At 48.7% G+C, this 23,720-nt stretch overlaps 1 protein-coding gene across 1 annotated transcript in view; it reads left to right on the top strand.

Moving 5' to 3' along the window:
• RASGRP1 (RAS guanyl releasing protein 1) overlaps nt 1–23,720 on the top strand; it is a 79,470-nt gene that overhangs the window by 43,604 nt on the left and 12,146 nt on the right. The window contains 12 exon segments of the mRNA XM_055316751.1: nt 2,293–2,398; nt 8,097–8,159; nt 9,066–9,197; nt 11,071–11,224; nt 14,188–14,361; nt 15,375–15,491; nt 17,655–17,930; nt 19,432–19,512; nt 20,834–20,938; nt 21,553–21,662; nt 22,270–22,414; nt 23,132–23,168. Coding sequence (XP_055172726.1) covers nt 2,293–2,398; nt 8,097–8,159; nt 9,066–9,197; nt 11,071–11,224; nt 14,188–14,361; nt 15,375–15,491; nt 17,655–17,930; nt 19,432–19,512; nt 20,834–20,938; nt 21,553–21,662; nt 22,270–22,414; nt 23,132–23,168 — 1,500 coding nt within the window.

Here is a 23,720-nt window from a genome sequence, read left to right as displayed (position 1 = left end):
GGGTGATGGGGAGAGAGAGCTCAAGAGTTTTGTTGGGATGAGTTAGTTCGAAATTAGACACCTGTGTTGCTTTGCCAAGGAGGACGTTGGACGTGTTAATTTGGTACTCATGCTGAAGATGTAAGTTTAGCAGTCATCAGCAAATAGATGGTTGTTTTAGCCAAAGGACTAGATGAGTTCACCCCAGAAAAAAAATTAAATTTTTTAATTTCAAACTTAAGAAGCTTCAAAATTTTAAAATTGATTTTTAAAAGAAGTGGGAGGACTAAGCCACAGAGCTTGGTGACATTTAAACACTCATCAGAGGAAGAGGAGACAGAAGAAGAGTGTGAGAGAGAAGCTGAGACAGTGTGATGCTATGGAAGCCAAGAGAAGAAAGTGTTCCAGGAAAGAGGGTTGTCAACTTAGGATCGGGTTGGGTTGGATGCAACCTGAATCATGAAGTCAGAGGAAGCCAGAGACAAACTCTTGGATCCGGCGATGTAGAGCTGGTTGGTGACCTTGAAAATGAATGGGAGGTGGGAAATTGGTGACAGTGAGGCTCTGCTGAAAAGGAGAACAGAGAAATGGAGAAGTCCTAGGGCTGGTGAGAGGCTAAGGCTTTGTTTCATTGTGTGTAAATGCCATGGGTGAGAAAAGCAGGAGAGAGAGAGGGACGTTGATGATGCAGGAGAGATTGTGGACAGAGGCAGGATCAGCATCCTTGAGAAGGCGGGAGGCTCTGTGCACAGTGGAAGCCACAGTCTCTGGAAGGCCCCCGGGGAGATGGGGAGGGCGAGCAGAGAGAGGAACAGAGTGGGTGTAAATCCCCGGATTTGGGGGGGATGGTGAGTGGTGGCACCAGGGTGGCAGGGTGGTGAGTGGTCCTGCCTGTTGATGTGCAGTTTCTCAGTGAACTGTGACCCTAGGTCATTTGGGGGTGAGCCAGGAGTTCCGAATCCTGCGCCCACTGCACTGCGCCCATCATTGATCGTTACATGCGCTTGGAGAGAGTGAAAATGACAGCCCCTCCTGCATCATGTATTTGTAAGAACTTTGAAATGCTACAGCAAGGCGTGTCCATTCCTTCATCTGATACTTTGCTCTGAGTCATTCAAGCTCCCATCAGAGAATAGGATTCAGGTGGCTTGCTTAAATGAGAGTGCCTGAGTGAAGGAGCTGCTTGCAGAGATGAAGGTGGAATTAAGAGATGCTGCACGCAGACTGTCAACAAATAGAAGTCATTGCCTCCCCCCAACCCACCCATGGGCTGGGGGTCACGTGAGATTAAGAGTGTTAGCTCTCGGTAGGAGCTGGAGTCATGGAGGACAAGCCAGCGAGTGTTGTCATTCAACGAAGAGACCTAGAGCTGCTACCAGGGACGTGGTGCCAAAGCAGTGAGGGCATGAGAGAGAGGTACCCTGATTCATCTCCCCTGCCATCACTTGTTCATGCTTCTGCATGGCCGAACCCAACTGGCGCTGGCTGGCAAGGGTTATGCAATCCACGATGAAGGAAAGAGAACAGATCTGGCTGCAAATAGCCAACACAGCCTCTAACACTTCACGGCGTAAGTGTTAAAAAGATTTTAGAAACCACTCCAAAGGAAATCTGTACACCCGGCACCCATGTGTAGAATGCATCTGACTCTTTGGTACCTGCAGAGATTTGGAAAACCTGGCCAACCGTGATCTTTTAAATGAACCATCACAGATACTTATAACCCAGCCGTAACCTCCACATGTCATGGTTGCCTATAGTCTTCCTCCTTTATTTTCATCCAGCGGCATATCTCCCATAACACTAGGAAAGCTTGTATTTCAGAGCCCCTTCCAAGGCCATGAGGGAGCCCTAGAAATCTATCCCTGTGATCTCATAAGATTTGCAAAAGATATTTAACTGTAATCTGTTACAACTGTATTTTTCACTCTGACCCTAGAAAGGACCTCTCCCCTCAATTATATACGCTTTAGGCCCCATAAAACTTGGATCTGCTTTTGCTCTCAACAGAGACTCACGTGTATGGTGCAAGTTTTATCCCTTTCCCAAGAATCTACCATCTTTCAGGTGGGAGGGGGTCAATGAACATCAAATGGGCATTTTGGAGAAGGGAAAAATGCAACAGGAGGGTAAGAACCAGAGAGGGAAGGGTGCGTGGTGCTCAAAGCAGTGGGAGAAGCGCTGTGTAAAGAAGCCCCACTTGGGCCATCCATCTGCCTCCACCTTCCAGTACTGGAGGGTTGTCGGGCATCCGGGCAGGTGACCCATTCCTCTCAAGGGGCCTCGCTCAGATTCTGTTTTTTATGTTTTCAGATGCAGATGGAAACCTGTGCCGAAGTAACCAACTGTTGCAAGTCATGCTGACCATGCACCGGATCATCATTTCCTCCACTGAACTGCTCCAAAAAGTCATCGCCCTATATCCTTTTAGCACCATGACTCACAGCCCCCAAAGGGGATTCATTCAGAAGTACCTTGAAATTTGAAACATGCTTTCATTTTGATTTGGTCTGGAATAACTCTTCAGTGGTAAATGGGTTCAGGTATCCCTTCAGAGGTGGGTTTGTGTGTGTGTGTGTGTGTGTGTGTGTGTGTGTGTGTGTCGATGTGTGTCTGTGTACGCACATGCACGCACACGTATGCGTCACTTGTTGGGTGGGGCAGTTTTTATCGATGCTGCTCGCTCAGGCAAGTCATCAAAGAAGTCCACAGGCAAAGGCATTTGGCCTCAGTATGTCGGGCTAGTAAAAAAAAAAAATACCTTTCCTGTGGGCTAATGGAAATGTACGTTCCTCCCCTGCAGACTGACAAGGGTGTAGTCATGACTCCAAGGATAAACTGGCTTTCCTGTCTGATTCTTCAACTTGTCCCAGGTTCTTTTTTTTTTTTTTTTTTTTTTGAAGATTTTATTTATTCATGAGAGACACAGAGAAAGAAGCAGAGACACAGGCAGAGGGAGAAGCAGGCTCCCTGCAGGAAGCCAAACTCAGCACTCAATCCCGGGACCCCAGGATCACGCCCTGGGCCAAAGGCAGGCACCCAGCCGCTGAGCCACCTAGGCATCCCTTTCCCCAGGTTCTAAAGAATGCTTTGTGACACCACAGTTTCTGGAGCATCTGCTGGGGCTGTTATGCTTCAGGCAGAGGCACTGGCTGTTGGCCAAGTAAACCCTGTTGGATTTTAACCTTCTAGGGTGTGAATTGAGTAGGGTGGAAAAGGAGCCTGCCCTTCCCTCCGGCTGGTGATACTCTGCCCTGTGTGGCCCCGAGGAGAATGGACCGTAGGTGGGAGAAGACAGTTGAACACCTGAAGCCCCAGTCCTTGGCATTGAGTCATGCCCGGTGGCTCCTCTAATCCTTCACCCCTCCCTTGACCCCTTCCTTTTCATCTTATGGTGCACAAAAATAAGTAAATAAATAAAAGCCATCAGAAGAGACTGAGTCTCTTCTCTAAACCTGCTTATACATCCTTATCTCTCATGCCACAGGAGGTGTTTCCTGTGGCATTCCCAGGGCAAAGCACTGGCTGAGGTCTGTACGGTAGGAGCTGCAGGTGACAGGGGGTGCGAGTCTGCAGAGAATTTTTAAACCATTACAGAGCTGATTTGGAGTCGGTTGACCTTTTATTAACTCTGTGCCAGCAGTCCTAAACAGTGTCGGTGATTAGAGACTCCTTGGTGAGAAGCTTGTTGCTCTAAACTAAATGGCCGAGCCCTGGCTGTGCTGGCGGTGGACAGACCACCCTCACCTCCCTGCTTGCTCCCACACCCCACAGGGCCTGACCTCTCCCTGAGGTCCCTGCTCCTCCACTTCACACCCCCCCCTTCAAGGACACCTGCCCCTCAGCCTGAAACACATTCAGGTCTCCCCAACCTGCAAATTAACTCTCAGCCATGCCTTCCCTCCACTGTTAGGGTTCGCAGTTTGATGCACAAACCTCCTAAAAGAGGTCTGCACTCACTGTCTCCCATCTCAACTCCCACTCAGTCCTTACCTCAGCTGGGGCCCCCACCCCTGCACTCAGACATCCCTCTGATGTCACCACTGGCCTTCTGCGACTAAGCCCACTGGCTTTTCTCTGCCCTTGCTTCCTCTGGGCTCTGTAGACAACCTCTGCCCCTCCAGGCCTTACCCCTTGGGGCTCCCCTCCACCCTCCCTCTGTCGGAGCAGCATCCGAGTTTCCTTCTCACTCCACCTCCTCCGCTGGGTGATTCCCCACCAGGATTTCTACCCCTGTCCTCCAGTGCTGCGGACTTTCCAGTCTGTATCTCTTTAACCTAAACCATCTTGGAAAAAAAAAAAAAAAAAAAAAAAACCACTTGGACTCATTTGTACTGCAGACACTTCAATCTTAATATGCTCAAACCTTATTTCGTTTTCTCACCACTGTCATCCCCAGTTACTACCCACCAATTCTGCTTTGACACCTGTATTTTCAGTTTCAATTCGTGGTGTCCTTGGCCATCCACTTAGCGTAACCAGAGACTTCAGAAGCACTCTTGCCTCCTCCCTCTGCCCTTCACCTCCTCTGGAGTCAGTCCAGTCCTCCACAGCCTGTGTCCTCGGCCACTGTCTGTCCTGGGCTGCTGTTCTCCCCTGCATGCTACACGCCCCCCCCCCACCCCCCCGCCGTTCCCGTTCACTGGCCATCTTTGAAGTTCCTTTCCTGAGGAAGCAGGTCACAGGCCATTGCCTCAGAGCCTGTGCAGAGCCCCTCTGCTGCTGGGACAGGGCATCCCTCTGTAAGGGCCTCTTAACGATTTCCGTGCCTGGAGGGCCTTTTCCTCCCTCACTGCCTAGCAGACCCGTTCAAGACCCCTCTGTGAAGCCTTCCTGACGTTTTCAGCCTTGCATGCACGCGCACACACACACACACCCCTTAAAATATACATCTAGTGTCCTTAGTGCTCTGACAATCTAATTCCTCTGACTTTAGTTCTGTATCGCTTGAGTGAGTATCCCTCATATCCCTGGTCTGGATATAATCTGCCTTGAAAAGCTTTTCATCTACGATGACAGAAAGTGCCAAGTGTTTTTATCCTGTTAGCTGCATCCATTGGTCTACCCTGACCGAGTCTGTAAGTCCTGCAGCGTGATACACTCAGACTCTGGCCTTCACAGGTGATGTGTGGAGTAAACAGCAGAAACTCTGTGTCTCGCCAGTGTAGTTTGATGTGTCAGGAACATAGAAAGTCACAACAGTACTCAAATAATTATAAGTTACTTTAAGGAAAATAAATATATTTTTAGCATAGGTTTAAAGATGCATACACTGTTAACTTACCCGATGACACGTCTCCCCCACCAGTCTGCCTGTCGGCGTCAGGAACCAAGGTGGCTTTATCTTTGTTTCTCTAGAGCTTAGCTCAGGGGCCGTCTCCTGATAGTATGCAACGAATGTTGCCTTACTGTGGGTGCAAAGCATTGGCTCCTCTTTCTGTATTGGGACTTCTAGGTGAGAAGTTCAGGCTTTGGTGGAGGGTGGAAGACAAAATTCTAAGAAGGGAATCTGAGATAAGACTGCAGCGACAGCAGGACGATTTTTTCTTCACGCTCCGAGTCTCTGTTTTCTGACCTTGGCAGTTCTAGAATTATTAAATAGCTCATGCTTTTCCTGATGCTTCCTGGTTTTCCGCTGTTAAATAGCTTTTAAGACGTGCTCTGAATGGTTCCAGTGCCTAGAAAGTATAGTTAGAACAGTACTGGTCCTTCACCTGCGGAGAGGGAGGCCTGAAGCTTCCAGGGGACAATAACTTGCACCCCGTGGCGCAGCAGGTGCCTGAGCCTCCCGTCCTGGCCTGTGTGCGCCGGCTTCGGCCTCAGCCCCTGCTCATGTCAGGCCAGCTTGGCCGTGGCTTGGACCCGTTGGCTTGGGGCCTGCCTGCATGCAGGGCCACGGCACGCTGGGCAGGGAGCGGCCTGGTGGCAGCTCCAATAAATGGCACCAAGGTGATTTCTATGTCTACTTAGTTGTTTTATTTTTTTACTTAGTTGTTTTTGATGAGAAATATGTTTTCTATCCCTTTGTCATTGAAAAGGAAGAAGAACAAAAATTTTGACAAGTGCATCAAGTGATAAAAATACAGAATCTGGCCCATATGTATCTAGAACGTGCCTTGTGCTTGGAGCTCTTTCCATTGAAGGCAGGTGTTCCCTCAGCCATACGGCCGAGAGAAATGTAAGGTCCTCTTGTTTTCACTCTTACCTTTTATGCCCAGAGAAAGGCAGGCATCAGAGCCTTTTATTTCATAAAGTTTGCCATCACCTGCCTGGGCTTATTTTTATTGTTATTATCCATGTTGCTGTACAGGTGTGTTTTTTGGGGGTTTTTTTTGTTTTTGTTTCTGAGGTGCTTTTGAGGGCAGATACTACAGGCAGTAAATCCATTAAAATTTAGTTTTTAAATTAAAGGGATTTTATTAAGAGTACAAATTTTACAACCAGAGCCGTTTGGGGCTTCAAGTGCAGTTTGCACATACTATTCTTTCTGTAAGTCTAGCATGTTTCACCACGCATTTTTAAGGGGCCTTGAAAAATGTTTGGTTAATTTGAATAATGCTAATTAGCTAAATACTTCCAATGGTTTTTAACTACAACTAATGAATCTTATATTTTGAATTATTTTTAAATGCTTCAGATGCCTTCCTGAATTCTACATAGTATTTGTAACTAGTAGATAAAAGTCATAAGCAGTTAACATCATTTTAGAAGTTCCAAAGCCATGATTAAACTTAATAAAATTTCAATTTAGAATCACAAGTCTAAAACAATTATATATTCCAAATTGAAGTTTCAAGGCTATCATTCTAATATGGCTCTTAAACAGTACAGGGATATAAAATCACCCAAATAGCTCAGATTCCTTCCTAATCAAAAGCACTGATCCTAAAATGCGGACTTTCACTGGGCTGTATTTACCCCTACATTTTCCAGCAATTTAAAATTACACATACCCACTGGAGGAAGACCACTCCCACCCAGTTAACTGAGATCTCTGCCACCTTGCTCACTGAACACATCACAGGCGTCCTGCTAGAATTCACCTAACCCTGTACTGCAGTCAGGAAAGCATGGGTTTTAGAAAGGAAGGAGGGCTTAGCCTCACAGTAGACATCGCCCGATTCCTCAGCCTGTTGACCAAAGATAGTAGACCCACCCAGGTTCTCCACAGAGTTTGGGTTTTGCATTTCTTTGGGTTGTAAAATAAAGGAAATATTCTCTCCACATATTTCTAAAGAGGTAAACTTAATAGGATCTCACTGTCCTTTCATATTCTTAGGATGGCGCCCTTCTCATGGAATATTCCAAATGCCACAGATCCTTAAACATGACCTCTGATCATATTTTGGATTATTCACATGGCCTTGTCTGACTTACTATCACAACTTACGAGGTCCATCTGCTGACCCCCTCCAGGAGTATATTACATTTTTCACACTGCTGCTCTTAATTATGACACTATATCTGAATATTCATTCCCTTTTTTTCTAATTTAGTGCACAAATTTGTTTATCCACTCCCCAAAACACTTTAAAGGAGAAGGGGCTTGGGATCCCTGGCTGGCACAGCAGTTTGGCGCCTGCCTTTGGCCCAGGGCGTGATCCTGGAGACCTGGGATCGAATCCCACGTCGGGCTCCCGGTGCATGGAGCCTGCTTCTCCTCTGCCTGTGTCTCTGCCTCTCTCTCTGTGTGACTATCATAAATAAATAAAAAAAAAAAAAAAGGAGACGGGGCTTCTTTTTCAGTTGTTTCGGTGGGACTCCTAACCTCTTGGGAATGGGCACAAGGTCATTTGCCCCTTCTTCAGTTCAGGTGCTACCTATGTCAGCAGCTTTCCACACTGTTGGCTTTGTCTTTTCCCTTCTGCAAAGGAAATGTTGGGATCTCCCTCCATAAGTCGCTTTGATGTGGGCTGTGTAGAAGGTCACCAGCATCACTCCTCCAGGTGATGCTGCATACATCGGGTTAGTTTTTATCCCGTGGCGAGAAAAATAAGAAAACAGCATGTGTGGGCACGGGGTAGGGTAGGGGCGGGGGGTTAGCAAATACTTCCAAAGATGAGAAGTTGTTTGGTTTCTATGACAGAGGCTCCTGTTTCCCTTAACCACAGCCCTACCTATAAGGATGCCTTGGCAAAGAATTCACCAGGGCTTTGCCTGAAGATCTGCTATTTTGTAAGGTAACATCTCTACGTTCATATGGGACACGTGGAGTGGGGTGAAATGAAAAGACTGAATGAAGCAGGGGCTCCTCGTTTTTGCCTCGTGCTCCCCGCCTCTCTCGTCCTATCTGTAGAACTCCCCTGGACACACAGGAAAGGGCAGTGCTGCCTGCTGGAGACGCCTTCTTGGAGCACAGTTTTTGCTAGGGTGCCTGAGCTTAATATTCGATACCAAAATGACCTCTTTGTCATTTCGTCTTTATTCCTAATTATGAAAGTGACGTAGGTCACATTTGAGCATCTTGAAAAGCCAGCAAAGAGTATGACCATGGTAATAGTCATTCATCCCCCCCCCCCCACCTGTCCTGAACACGTCCTTTGTTGTTTTTTCTAAGCGGGTCTTCTTAATGCAGTTGAGATCAAAATCCATTTGTGTGTCCTGTACGTCTCACTTAATTCTAGGTCACAGGGAATCTCCTTTAGTCATTAAAAACTTGTGTGTGTGTTTGTGTGGACATTATTTTTCACAGTCGTATGTTGTAAGATGTGAGAAAATGTACCTTACAGACTCACTGCCCGGTCCTTGGATTTGGTTTGTCTCTAACAGAGCTCCTAACCATCAGCTGCGACACACACGACTGGGCCTCAGTCTTTGCCATAGCCCTTCCTGTTGTGCGGCGCATGCACCTGTCCTGTCAAAGCGTGTGGTGTGTGGAGGGGCCGGGGGCTGTCGGCGGCCCGTTTTCTTTCCATCCCTCACCCCCTTGTATTCTGTATATAGAATATATATTCTGTGTTCTTGGGCATATAGAGGGACAAACCACCTCCTTTTTCTGATCCTCCTTTGAGGGAAGAACCCACCGAAGCATGAGTCTTTGTCATCAGTTTTGGATTTTTTTTTTTTTTTAACTTCCCACCTCGTAGGTACTGGATAACAGAATTCTGGATCATGTTTAAAATGGACGCTAGCTTGACAAACGCCATGGAAGAGTTTCAGGAACTGGTGAAGGCTAAGGGCGAGGAGTTGCACTGCCGCCTGATTGACACGACTCAAATGTGAGTATCAGGGTTTTGACCGGTCCCTGCAGAGCACCTGCGCCCCCCCCCGCCCCCTCCCCCCGGGGCTCCAGGGCAGGCGGCTCTTCCACCACCCTGAGACGCCCTGCAGACAGGCTCAGATTGGGTCCCCAAAGCCAAAAGACTGACGTTGAACAGAAAAGCGGGGAAGCCCCCTGGGGACAACGCTGTGAGTGACTAATATCAAGGCGCAGGGGAGAGAGAGGGGGAAGAGTCCCGGTGAAGAAGGAATCCGGGAAACTGGGAGTACAGGCCGGTGCGTCCTCCGCGCCTGGGCGCGCCCGTCCGCCGCGCTGGGGTCGCTGGGTGCCTGCGCGGGGCGCCCCCTGGCTCTCCGACCTGCGACCTGGGCGCACGCTGCGAGGAGGGGCCTTTCTAACCTCGGGAGGGGCAGTGCCCGCGCGGCGCGCTTCTGGCAACGTGGCCACATCAGGTCGGAGCAGGAGCAGGAGCAGGAGCAGGACGGCCCCGGGTGCCGCCCCTGGGCCCGAGGCGCGTGTCATCCGACCTCCCGGGAAGCGGGGGCTCGGCCAGGTCGCCGGGGCCGCGCAGAGGGGACCCCGGGGCGCTCTCTGGGCTCGGCCAGTTCGGACTCTGTGCTTCTCTGCTTGGAAGTCGCCCCGTGGAAGATGAGCGGAAGTGTCGCCCTAACTGTTTGGGCGGCAAGACGAGGCGGGTGCAGCCCAGGGCAGTGCCCCGCCCCCGCGCCCCGATTCCCGCGGCGGGGTCTCCGCGCGGACCAACCGCGAGCCGAGCCTCCCTCCTGCGGGGCGTCGCCGTCGCCCGTTCGGTGGCTCGCGTGGGCTCGCGTGGGCTCGCGTGGGCTCGGAAGCCTCCGCCGGGCCGGGTGCCCCTCCGTGCGGCTCGCCCCGCCCCGCCCCGCAGCCGCGCCCGGCCGCTCCCTCTGTGGGGGACCAGGAGGCCAAGAGGCCGTGGCATCGATGAGCGGGAAACGTCGCGGAGGCGCTGCGGGCGGGCGAGGCCCCCTGGGCCCTCGGTGGGTGCCTGGGGACGCTGCAGGAAGACGCACGTCATGACTGGGCATGGACAGGCAGGTAGTGGCGTATAAATGGTTGGAAAGATTAAGTGTCTGGTGCGTGGTACCGTCAGGGAGTGCTCTAAGAGCGCCAGGAGGTGGAAGTGTGGAGGCCACGGCGAGCAGCCGTGCCCCGGGACAATAGGCACGCACCGCCTGGCACCAGACCCTGCACTGTCTGCAGCAGCACTGGGGAGCACTTCTGGATTAAGAGCTTTGCAACTCCAGTAGATGGACAGGGGACTTGGATGCCAGCTGCAGGATAGTAGCGTCGATACTCAGAGTGGGCAAGGGACAGTCTAGGTCATGAAGCAAAGACCAGACGGCCCGCTGGGGCACGACCCCGGGGTGCGGCACCGTGCCCGGGGGGGGGGGGGGGGCCTTCGCGGGCCTGAGAGGAGACCCCGGGTCCCAGGCCAGGTTCGGAAGGTTCGCCCGGAACCAGCAAGGCCATCCCACCCGCTCGCGGAGGAGAAAGCGGATTTGGGGAAACTGCTTAATGCTTTGCCTCGGCTGAGGAGTTAGCTAATGGACGGTGCTTTGTGTGTTCCTGTGGGAAGTGTTCATGGACTTACTGGAACTAAAATTTGTGTGAACTATTTGAGAGAGAGCGAGCGAGTGGGGGGTGGGGTGAGGGCGGAGGGTCGGAGGGAGAAGCAGGCCCCCCCGCCGAGCAGGGAGCAAGCTCCGGCTCCATCCCCGGACCCTGAGATCAGGACCTGAGCTGAAGGCAGACGCTTGACCATCAGGGCACCCCCCCTGGAAACTAATTTTTATTTTTCCCCATCTTCTCCCTTTCATGTTTACTCACAAAAGCAATGCCCGTGACTGGTCCAGGAAGCTGACCCAAAGGATAAAATCCAACACCAGCAAGAAACGTAAAGTGTCCCTGCTGTTTGACCACCTGGAACCAGAGGAGCTGTCGGAGCACCTCACCTACCTTGAGTTCAAGTCCTTCCGGAGGATATCCGTACGTGCTTGAGGGCAGGGGGAGAACTTCCCTGGGTCACTCCAGAAAACAAGCAGAGAAATTCAACAGCCCATCTACCTCCTGACCCTGGAGGGCCCCTCAGGGCTGGTTAGACATGCCTACCAGACTTCGTCTAGTTTAGGAAATGAGCACATTTCCTCGAAACATCTTTGTCGCTCTGCTGTGCTCCCCTTCTCCTATCCTGCATGCCACCCCACCACTCACTCACGCGGCAATGCTGTGGGCACACGCGACACCCTGCACACACGCGCACACACATATATGTATGCATACACACCCATCACGCTTCCAGATTTTTACAAATTTTCCTTAAGAAAAAAAAAAGGAAAGTGATATGTCTTCCCTTGAGTTTTTATTCTGGGATGGGCTTTGAATGGCTCAGGGAAATCCTAAAATAAAGCGGATGCTCCTGGTCTAGACCAGAATATACTTTACTTTTTAAAGTCGTGGTGACAGGACCCAGCAGTCCATCATGATTCTAGATCAAAGCCATACCGACCCAAACCTTGCTCCTTAAAAAACTCCATCTACGATACGAAAGAATTTCGGTTCCCTACAAGAGAACTTGTCAGCGTGGCAGATGCCAGCTTCGCATACTAGCCAATATGCTTCCCCAGGAAATGACAGCCTTGGGCCGCTCAGACCCCACCCCTACCAGAGAGGCAGTCTTCAGCTTTGCTCTAAAAGCAGAGCACACCCAGTTGTTGGATGCATTTCTTAGAATGACCTATGTTCCCCAGATGCGGGGATGGGGACCCCTGGGAAGGCAGCCGGAGCGAGGTCACTCTGCCCCCCAGGGTCAGAGCTGGGGCTGGAGTCACATGCCTCCATGTCACTCAGCCCCAGCTGATGAAGTCTGCCTGTGTCTAGAAGAACCACAAACCAGGTTTCAGGGTTTGTTTCATCTCCCCTCCCATGTTGCTGACGTCATTCTGATGCCACACAGGTGGCAGGACCATCCAGCCCCTGGCGGGAAGTAAGCTCCATGCATTCATGGGCGCCAGCCCTCCAGGGTCCCCGCCAGCACTCCCAGGCCAACCATAGGCCCCGATTAGGAAGCTCCACCTGGCCATTTATGTTGGGCAGGGCCTCCCTGTGCCAGGGAACAACACTGAAAAGGGCAATGGGTGACACGGGCAATCAGGGCCCAGCTGGCAGGGTGCCTCCAGGATGCCTGCACTCAGATCCCCGAGGCAGAGTGGAAATCACCCTAGAACTAGGACTGTGAGTTAGTGCTCCCCAGGTTCAAGCCGTGCTCCCCTTGCCAATGAACACATCAGTTTGAACTTTCATTTCTTATGGGTGGCACGATCCCCTCATAGAAAACGGGGTGGGTTTGTTTTTTTTTTTTTCATTTTTCCTACCCAGTTCTAAGTGGTTTTCCCAATTAATTAATTCCTTGACTGCAGTTGGAGGGAAATTTCTCTCTGCTATGAACTCAGTGGCATTGGTTATTTTGTGCTAATTATAGTATTTAGTACTAATTCTAAAAAATACGCAGACTCCGTGCTTTACTGACAGTGGGAGGGGCATGATGCATTCACTGGGGTGAGTCCTGGGCACTTTCTCTCAGAACCAGTATGATTGCTTATGTGTCCCTCTTGAGGCCTTTTTTGCCCCTAGTTTTCTGCCCGTCAGCGGTCACTGGCCCAACCGTGTCACACGTCCGACTTCAAAGGGGGGCTGGGAAGCAGGGGGGGCTGGGAATAGCCGGCCGCCTGGGGGCTTCCAGGGCCATTGGGGCGGAGCAGCAGCAGGGCAGGGTGGCTGCCGTGGCGCTGGGACAGTGGTCTGTGGCGACAGCCCCGGTCCACAGAGGCTGTTCATGCCAGCCTAGTCAGCCACCGTCAGGTCGGAAAACCCTGGTCACTAAACAATAGCTAAGCGCGCGGCCTCCGCTCAGGCTGATGAGCCAGAGAAGTCCCAGCAGCTCTGGTGCAGCCTGCGGTGCGGGCGCACGTGTGTAGCACCCCGGGAAGTTAGCGTGCTCTCCTACATTGTTATGCTCCTAACAGTTCCGTGCCCTGGGTGGGGTGGATTTTATGATCCCACTTTTAAGAAAACAGCGGTTCGGGGGGTGAAGAGAGAGATTTTCTTGGGAGGATTGTCCGTTATTCCCCTTCGCAGTGGAGCGAGAACTAGTACAGACCTTACTCAACTTACCATGGGAGTATCGGGCTCCGCAGACCCATTGTAAGTCGAAAATACCACAAGTCGAAAACGCATTTAATACCTCCAGCCTACCAGCATCACGCGTAGCTCAGCCTAGCCTGCCTTACACGTGTCCAGAACACTTCCGTTGGCCTACAGTTGGGCTGAATCACCTGTCGCATAGCCTATTTGTAATAAAATTTTGAATATCTCTTGTAGTTTACTGAATACTGAGCTGTTTATAGGAGTACAGGGTGGCTGTAAGCGAATCAGTTGTTTATTCCTATGATATCATGTGGCTGCCTGGTAGCTGCAGTTTGCTGTTTCACACTGTGTATGGCTAGTCTGGGAAAAGGTCCAGACTCAAAATTCAAAGTATGGTTTCTTTCGAGCGCATATGGCTTTTGCAACACTCTACAGTTAAAAAATCCTAAGTCAACCCATTCTAGTCAGGGACTATACTAGGATTTCTCTTCTATATTGTAGTCTTTAGAATTTAGAAGGGACGGTATCATTATCTACACAGATACAGTGTTTGGATTAACTAGGATGTGCACACGTCCACTTGTGCTAATGACTTCTGATGGAGAGAAACCATGCTGGGGGTAGAATAAGAAAGATTTCCTTCCCACCATCATCATCATCTCCAGGCTCATCAGCCAAGTGGAAGCCATGCAAGAGGAGGGCCAAGAGCCTCTGTGCCCCACAGCATCAACTGAACCGAGGTGATGTGCCTCTCGGGCCTCCCGGGACACTAGAGGGGCCGTCCTGACAGGTTTCTTTTTCCCCAGTTCTCCGATTATCAGAATTACCTCGTGAATAGCTGTGTGAAGGAGAACCCCACCATGGAGCGGTCCATTGCCCTGTGTAACGGCATCTCCCAGTGGGTACAACTGATGGTTCTCAGCCGCCCCACCCCGCAGCTCCGGGCAGAAGTCTTTATCAAGTTCATCCAGGTGGCTCAGGTGAGTGACTAGATTAAGAATTTTGACCTGGGTTATGAGGTCAACTACCCCTCTCCCTCCCCCTAGCCAGTATGTCGGCTGGAGCTGCTTTCCTCTCCTGAACCACAGTGGAGTGTGTATGCTGTAAACTGTCCCAGATTTAGATGCCGTGGCTTATCTGTTTCCCCCATAAGGGCAATATGGTGAGGGCCATACTGAACTATCTTGGGTTAGGATACACTTTTAGATTTGGTTAGATCTTTGAAAAATTTTTTACATATTTATTTATAATCTTTACAACCAAATGTGGGGCTCAAACCTCTGACCCCAAGATATCAAGAGTCACACACTCTTCTGAGCCAGTCAAGCACCCCAAGATCTGTTTAGATCTTTTAACATTTTCAGAAGATGCTTACCAGCCTACATTGTTTCTCCAAACGTGGCCCCCATGGCAAAGGAAAGGGCAGTCTCCCAGGTTTTAGGTCTTTGAGTCTAGATTGTGTTGAATGGCCAGGTTTAACATTTGAAGGCAGCCTTTCGTAAGAGGAAAACAGGTGGTTTGAGCGCATAACTGGAATTCCCCAGAGAGTCTTTGCCCTTAAAGATTAAAGTCTGGTTATTCAGGATGAAGGATGTCAAATGCTATTAGCTCTACATGGTCAGGCCCGGTTTGGTACATGGCCCAACTGCTCTGATACTGACTGAAGGTTTATCCCTAAGTTCAGCCCCAGATCCCAGGAATCAGAAGAGTTGCACTTGGATCCAGAAGTCCTTGTGTTAAACAGGTACTTTGGGTGGTTCTTAGAAACTGCTGACATAGAGGACGGCCCGCAGAACTGCTGCAACAGAGGAGGGACACGTGACACCTTGCTAGACTTGAGACCTGTGGTCTGAAATGAAGCCTACAGGAAAGAACAGTCAGAAAGCTGCAGCCCCTGACCCCTAGGCCGTGGCCAGCATCAGGAAGGATACCAGGAGAGCGTGGAGGTGTGTAACACATGCACGTTGACGGCCCTCTGTTTCCTATCTCACAGAAGCTCCACCAGCTACAGAACTTCAATACACTGATGGCCGTGATAGGCGGGCTGTGTCACAGCTCCATCTCCAGGCTCAAGGAGACAAGTTCACATGTCCCTCACGAAATCAACAAGGTGAGCACCACTGCCTCCTCTGGGCTCCTTAGCAGCAGCCCCAGGGCCAGCATTTCCAGGCCCTGTAACCCTTCAGCTAATTAGGCAAAGTGCCAGAGAGGCAGAACCAAATACCCCCTCCCCCCCCACCCTTGAAGACCCATAGGATAGGACTGGTCCCAGATCTGAGAGTGACTGATTCATTCTGGCTTCTGTCACTGTACACATCCCCACCAGTCAGCGGAAATAATGTGTGCCTCTCTCCTCTACTCCTGTGAACATTCAGTCACTGTCTTTAATACCAATTCTCTTGCTCTAGCACCTTGTTCCAAAACATTTTCCTAAAAGAAACAGTAGCTCGGTTGACTGTAGTTGTTTGGTGTCAAATATGTATAGTAAGTGACAGATTAGAAGCCTGCTTCCCAGATCGCTTGGAAAATGACATTCTGGACAGCCGAATTTTCCCAGAGTTTAAAATTAACTTTTCAGGTGCCATTTTGTAGCAGTGTTCTCTTGAGGAATAGTCGTCTTAAATACCCTATGCACTTTTCTACATTCTTAACATCTTACTGAGTAGACTTTAGTCCTTTATAACACAGGGCTGTTACTCTGAATACAAACCACTAAGATATACTGAAGATATGAGTGCAGCTGTGTGTGGTCTGGATTAGCTGACAGCTGCTCTTTGAGCATTTCCACCTCACGAGAGGACTAAGCAGCCCTGCCTTAACTAACCTCAACCCCCCCGGTACCCCCTACCCGCCCCCCCATCCTCCTGGGCTCCATGGAGGCTCTTCTTAAGGAGACATGTCTGTGCTCCATTGCCCTGTTGTCCCAGGATGTTCAAGCTGCTTTTGGGAAGTCTCAGATTCATTGTCCCCGCTGTTACCAACCACCTTTAGCTCCGGGGATGCTACCCCACTCCACCTTCCAGTTCCCTACTAGTTCTGCGGAAACTCAGTGGAACCACTGAAAAGATTGCCCATGTCTCAGAAGTGACAGAGGGAGACAGTCATGGAGATGAACATGCCCTCATGTTAGTTCTCTTGAAGCTGGAGCTCGCTCCTCTTCCACAGCAGTGCTTCTGTGTGGGTGGCTGCTTGACCCTCAGGGCGGTTTGCACAGCCAGTTCTTGCAAGCCCCTTCCCTACTTCACAGTCATGGTCACTGTTTGCTAAGAGGTGAGTGAGAGGGACCCCATCTTGCCAGGTCATCAGGATTGAGGGAGGTGCGCTCCAAACCTCCAGTTCCTCCCTGGGGACAAATGGTACTTGTTAGACCACAGTCTTATTAAAAGGATGTCCAGCAGCATTTAAAATAGTTATTTTGTGCTGTGACACGACTAGTGGACAGTCTCTACTTCCCGTCCTTGCCTCTGAGGAAGATGGCCATCATGAGTGGGGAAGGGGGTTCTGCGAACTGCTTGCAGACGTGGACCAGGCGTGTTTGTCAGGAACGCTGGATCCCGATGCTCCCTCTTTGGGCTGGTGAGCAACCTCGCCCCTTTCAGGGCACGGTGTGGGCTCTACTGACCCGCCCCCTAGGACCTCTGCCTCAACCTCTTCCATGCTTTCTTTTGGGAATCGGTCTGTTACCTGAATCTCTGGTTCAGGATTCCGGGCTGTGAACGGAATGTCACACACTTCCTAGACTTTGGCCCATCTGAAAATCATTGCGAGAAGGCCCGCAGAGCAGAGCATAAAGAATGTGCTGTAGACTCCTGACGCCCCGCAACAATTCCCCGCGCCTGCAGTACAGTCAGCACTTCCAACAGCACACTTCACGTGTCTCTGGAAGCATTCAGATGGCACTAGGGAGGGAAACTGCACGGCTGGAGACAGAGGTCAAAGGGACACTTACTGTTTAATGTATATTCTTGTACCTTTTTAAATTTTTATCTCAGGTTCTCATTTTTTTTTTTAGTATAAAAATGATAAGACCACACTCAAGATTTTTCAGTTACGTAGTATAATCAAGTAAAGCCTACCTTGCGTTTGTAGATACACCCTGCATTTGAAATAAGCTGGAATTTTAATTTGGGAGTCACAAACTGCAACTTTTAGATGAATCACCTCCTGCCTGGCAAATTAGGGATGGGGTGAAATCATGGGAGGAGCTGAGAGTACTGCAGACGATACTCCCTGCTTGGTGGGTACCTGTGACTGGGTCTCTTCTATTTTGTAGGTTCTGGGTGAGATGACTGAGCTGCTGTCCTCCTGTAGAAACTATGACAACTATCGGCGAGCCTATGGGGAGTGTACCCAATTCAAGATCCCCATCCTGGGGGTGCACCTCAAGGACCTCATATCCCTGTACGAAGCTATGCCCGACTATCTGGAAGATGGGAAGGTGAACGTCCACAAGCTGCTGGCCCTTTACAATCATATCAATGAGCTGGTCCAGCTGCAAGAGGTGGCCCCACCCTTGGAGGCCAACAAGGACTTGGTGCATTTGCTGACGGTGAGGCTCCTACAGGAGGCAACTACTAAGGAGTAGCTATATACCACAAACCACTCCCCACACCCTAGCAAATAGTACCTCAATTGATACTCATAAAAACTCTGAAGTAGATACTATTATTATCACCATTTTATGGATAGGGATTCTGAGGCACAAAGGCATAATTTCTCAGAGGACCACACATGATTAAGCAGCAGAACCTGGACTCAGACCCAGGTGGAGGGACCTGAGGTTGTGTTCTTAGGCAGTATGCCCTTAGGACTTGTAGAACTGTTTCCCACCCCCCTACAAAAGCAATCCTAAACTCACTGGGAGGAGCTAATAGCAAATCAGGATATAAAGCTTTGTAAGAGATGCAGACAATGTATTCCCATTAAAAAAAAAAAAAAAGGTAAGGCAGTAAGTATAAAAAAAAAAAAATTCAGGTCAAGAACAGGCAAACATTTGTGGTGCAGGAGCCCAGGATTTGCGTGTTGGGTCCAGAGTGAGATAAGATGAACTCTTTTCCATACCCACAATTCTATAGTTCATCAGCTGTTAGACTGTGGACATGTAACTCTAAATCTGTTTCCGTTTCTATAAATCAGAGAGTAATCTCTGGGATAGCTTGTAACTTCTCTTTCAGTTCTAACATTAAACAGTTTTTAATCTGCATTTTTGCAGAATAAAATAATTATAGCCTCTTCTCCCTTCACATGATGATTCTGATAGAGCCCCACCGTTCACATCCTAGCCCTTTTACCAACGGGCCAGGTGACTATGGCAGGTCTCGGCCTTAGACATCACCTATAAAAAGATGCACTGATCTTAACACTTTTGAATCACAAATTATGTGGTGAAAACTGAACATTCTTCCCCAAAAAATATACATGAGTTTTGAACCTCTTGAAGCCATCCATAGACTCTAGGTTAAGAACAAGATTATTTCTAAGATCTCTCTCCTCTAGATTTTATGGTTTAAGATATATGAAATTGATTAACTCTTACTATCATTTAATAATACCTCTTATCATTTAAACTGGGGTCTGTTGTAGAAAACAAGTGAGGTTGGACCATCTGACCAGGTAAGTAGGGCCTTTTGCCTAAGCTTGAAAGCTTAAATATTAAATTATATTTTAAAAGAGGACATCTTGATAGTTCTCCACAATTTTACATTTTAACAAGAAGGAACTAACGTGACGGGATGAGCTCTGGGTGATATGCTATATGTTGGCAAATTGAACTCCAATTAAAAAAAAATTAAAAAGGAACTAACACTTGCCCTATTGCCCTAGTGTTACATCCTCCAAACATTGTGAATTTTAAAAACAAACTACTAGAAGAGCCAACAGCAGCAGAGGAAGTAGAAAGAAAGAAAGAAAGAAAGAAAGAAAGAAAGAAAGAAAGAAAGAAAGAAAGAAAGAAAGAAAGAAAGAAAGAAAAGAAAAGAAAAGAAAGACATCAGCCCTGGGAAAAGCAAACAGCAGCCTAGCAAATAACCGTGTTCTGCTTTGACCTGCAGTTGTCCTTAGATCTCTACTATACCGAAGATGAGATCTACGAGCTCTCCTATGCTCGGGAACCAAGGAACCACAGAGCCCCAGTGAGTTGTTCATATTTTTATGCTAAAATTAGTGCATGTAACAGATACTTTACAAGCTGCTCATCAAGGTCATCATCTTAAGGAACAAAACTGTCTTCAGTGTAGTAAGTGTTATATTTCCACTATGTGCCCAACCTTGTGCTAGGAACAGAGAAAGCTTCAACATTTGTATAAGTAGTTCCTGACCATAAAGAGCCTGAAAACTACTTGAAGGGATGAGACGAATATAGGAACGGTAAATGACTATGCGCACTAAGCATACCCCAGTGAGTGGTATGGTCAGTTGGTGATTTACCAAGTAGAGAAGGGAGACAGAGTTGTGAGCCACAGTGACATCGCCTTTCTGTTTATTATAAAGGATCCCCGTATCAGTCGTTTCTCTTCTCTGATTTGTTGGTAAGAATATGCATACTTAGAAAAGTCCGATCATCCCATGTTCCTCTGGAATTTGACCTTATGCTGAGAAGTCCTCAAAATCCTGCAGTCCTGGTGCTTCATGGCTGGACTTTGTCGGGTTGTCTGGCCCTGCCTCTCCTATAGGCAGGTAAAGAGGTCAGTCTTCCTTCTGAAGGACCAGTATTGCCCTCCGTTTCCTGGCAAGCTTCCCAGCCCCCCCAGACATATAGTACGTAAGGGGAGAGTTAAGGTAGCTAGATTTCATTGTCTCTATGCAGAAAGATCAAGTTCTAGCTCCTGCTGTAATGAAAGCTCTTCACTGAAAATATTTGGCAGGTTTAATTTTCAGGGTGTTAGAGGGCATTTCAAATGGAAAGGATACCTTCTCTCATTTTTGGAAGAGATTTTCATTGGGCCAAGTTGCAGTTAGGAATGGATTCCAAAAAGAAAAAAAAAGAAAGAAAGAAAAGAAATGGATTCCATCTCAGCTTGTCCAGGCCTGAGACCTTTTTCCTTGTGTTGTCCCACCTTTTAGCTATTTTTCTCTTCATCCACATCTTTACTAACCTAGTAAGTAGAGAACGGAAAGGGCATTTAATGATCCACTGAATGGAAAAGAAATTCAAATGATCCACTGTACTTTTCTGATAGCTTTGACAAAAGGTTTAATGCAGAGGGAATGGAGAATTTTGAGTTATCTGGAGATGAAGAGAATAAATGGGAGGAGCACTGTCATCTTTGAAGCACACTTGCATTGGCCAGAATTACAGTTGTTGATTTCAATTCCATGTGGGCTCTCAGGTCCTTGCCCCTGCAGGGAGCTGAGGGTTGCCAACAGATGTAGCCACCAGCTAGTGAGAAAGGGGGGAGTTGTACGTTGTACTGCATTCTGGTCATTGGGATTTCTCTGAATATTTCATTTTAGCCACTAACACCTTCAAAACCACCAGTCGTAGTGGATTGGGCCTCTGGAATATCTCCCAAACCTGACCCAAAGACCATTAGCAAACACGTCCAGAGGATGGTGGATGTAAGTACAGCTGTGTTTCAGCAGAGAGAAGTAGTGCACCGCCTAGCTTAGTTTTACATGCAAGGTGGTGGGTGGGGCACAGTGGCAGAAACAGAGGTGAGAAACTTGTCCCTAGTGCACACAGGGGACCACTTCTCATATTGGGCCTGTAGGACAGTTCAAGAGTTACATTTTTTGAACATACTTTGGCCTCATGTTACAGCGGGGTGGTACAATAATCGAAAAGTGAGAGCCAACAAGTGATAGAACCAGGAATCGTCGAGGACAGGAGGGAGCATTTCCAGCTGGGCTGTTAGCAGAAGCAACGGAGGCCGAGAAGAGGGAGAGCATCCCCTGGGCAATGAGCTGGAGCACACAGTGGCCAGGGAGATGCTTAGTCGATGCACTTATGATTGGACCCGAAAGCCCCTGGCCCCCTGTAGACACCAGCACAGGGCACACCTGGCATATGCCCCACTGCTTCCCTGCAGCAGCTCTGGGAGCACGGTTCTGCATTCTCTCACTCAGGCCGAGGAGAGGCTTTTAGCAGACGCTCCAGCCCTTGGTCCTTTGGCTCAAGGGAGAAATGATGGGTTTCACTTTGGTAATCACCAAAGAAACTCCTTTCTTCACAGTCTGTCTTCAAGAACTATGATCATGACCAGGATGGATACATTTCTCAGGAAGAGTTTGAAAAGATTGCCGCCAGTTTTCCCTTTTCCTTCTGTGTGATGGACAGGGACAGGTGAGCACCTGTGTACAGGAATAGGCGGCTGTGGATGCCTGTCTGGGTTTGGTTTGGACCATGACTATGAAAAACGCATGTGTTTTGAATGCCTCAGAAGTGAAGACCTCATAAATCTGCCAGTTAACGAATAGTCACTGGAAAACTATGAGTGCTCTTTGCCTTGTTCTGCAGATCATGAGAAAGGATTATATACTACTTTGCATGTTTACTTTTCGGAAGGTCACATAAGCCCTACGTTGGTTCTGTGTATGAAATTGAAGGGATGGCTGGTGGGCTCCAGTGCTGTGTCACGTACTGTCTAAAGTCAGAAACCACAACGTAAGGCACTTCTCTGCCTATACAGTTTCAATTTCTTTTTCAAGTCTTTAAATTTGCTAGGAAAACCTACTTTAGCCAAAGAACGCCTCTGTTGAAATGAATACTGCCCTCTCCCCTGCTGTGACATGCTATCCATGTATCCTTATTTAAGAGCAGGGCTCCCGGAAATAATCCCTGCCACTACATACTGTCCTACCCCACAAGGGTAAAAAAGGTGAATGTCAAGGCTAAAAGCCACTCTTGCTACTCAGACCCCACTCACACCTGGTCTGTCACTTGCTGACAGGGAAGGCCTCATCAGCAGAGACGAGATCACAGCCTACTTCATGAGGGCCAGCTCAATCTACTCCAAGCTGGGCCTGGGCTTTCCTCACAACTTTCAAGAGACCACCTACCTGAAACCTACTTTCTGTGACAACTGTGCTGGCTTTGTAAGTTGTTCTTTGAATGTATCAGGTTGAACTTGGGGAGGCGTATTCGACAGTTAAAAGGATTAAGCCAGGCAAAGACCTCACAACCTTTACCAACCATCCCAGCTTATAGCCTAAGTAAACGCCCAGAATAACCGCATTCTCAAATGCATGGTTTTTACCTGAACTCATCTTTACCATTCCTCCCAGATTTGGATTTATTTCTGCCTTCATTGTATAAGGTCTGGGGACAAATGGTAAGAAAGGTTGAATTGGGGATATATTTTTTTAAGTAATTATATTCATATGTTAGAGAAAAGAACGATGAGACATCCCTGCTCTTTCCCCTTCAAAAGGAACTGCTTTTAAGAAGCCCCGTGATTCTGCCCACCTCTGTCCCTCCCAGTCCCTGACCCCAGGGTTCTGTATACTTGTTCTTTAGTTTGGAATCCTGAGAAACCTGTCTGTTCTTCGATTCATCTACTTCAGGCCTCAGGAAGGTCTCCGAAGTCCATGCTAGTGAGCTTCTTGAGAACATTTGACTTTGATCAGCACAAACTCTTCCTGTTTGCAGTTTAAGGTCAGGAGAGTCATGATGGGGAAGATTAACAAGGTTTCCTTCCCACTTGAGGAAGAGAGCACAACAAGGGGAAATAAGGAATGGGTGTCACGTCTAGCCTCCCAGTAGACAGATGACTGACAACTGTACATTCTGACTATCTCTTGTCTGTCTCATAGCTCTGGGGAGTGATCAAACAAGGATATCGATGTAAAGGTAAGGCTCAGCTTTGTTGATTGTGTTGTTTTCCCTGGTCTTAGAGGAAACCTATTTTATCCATAGTAGTTGTCCATTGAATCCACTTCTCAGCACAGTTCACAGCTTTATCCCCAAACTGGCTTCCCTAGAGCACCCATGGAGAGTGACTGCCACCACAGAGAAGAGGAATGCCTGGGTGACCGGTTATGAAGCTCCCCTTTGCGAGGTCCTCTCTCTGTGTGGGTTGTCCTGGAAATAGTGGTGGTGGGTAGGGAGGCTGTTTTCATATGGTCATAAAAAGGTGGGTCCCCAAAGAAAGGCACTTTGGAACAGAAGTATTTACCAATGGCCCTCACCACCTTTCCTTTTCTCAGGCGATTCCTTGGGACATAACTGTCCTTCCTTAGAACTAGAAAAATTCAGGAGTGAAGGAGAGGAGACTTTTACCGTAAGGAAGACAGACATAAGAGCTGCGAGCCTCCAGGGGATCTCCTTAAAGTAGGCAGTGTATGCAGAATGACTCAGACACCACTTCTCTCCAAGACAGTAGATGCTGAGACTCATGATGAG

Source organism: Nyctereutes procyonoides, unplaced genomic scaffold (assembly GCF_905146905.1).
Source record: "Nyctereutes procyonoides isolate TBG_1078 unplaced genomic scaffold, NYPRO_anot_genome, whole genome shotgun sequence".
NCBI classification, from domain to species: domain Eukaryota; kingdom Metazoa; phylum Chordata; class Mammalia; order Carnivora; family Canidae; genus Nyctereutes; species Nyctereutes procyonoides.
The sequence above is the reverse complement of the archived record's forward strand: the minus strand, read 5'-3'. Positions and strand labels throughout refer to the sequence as shown.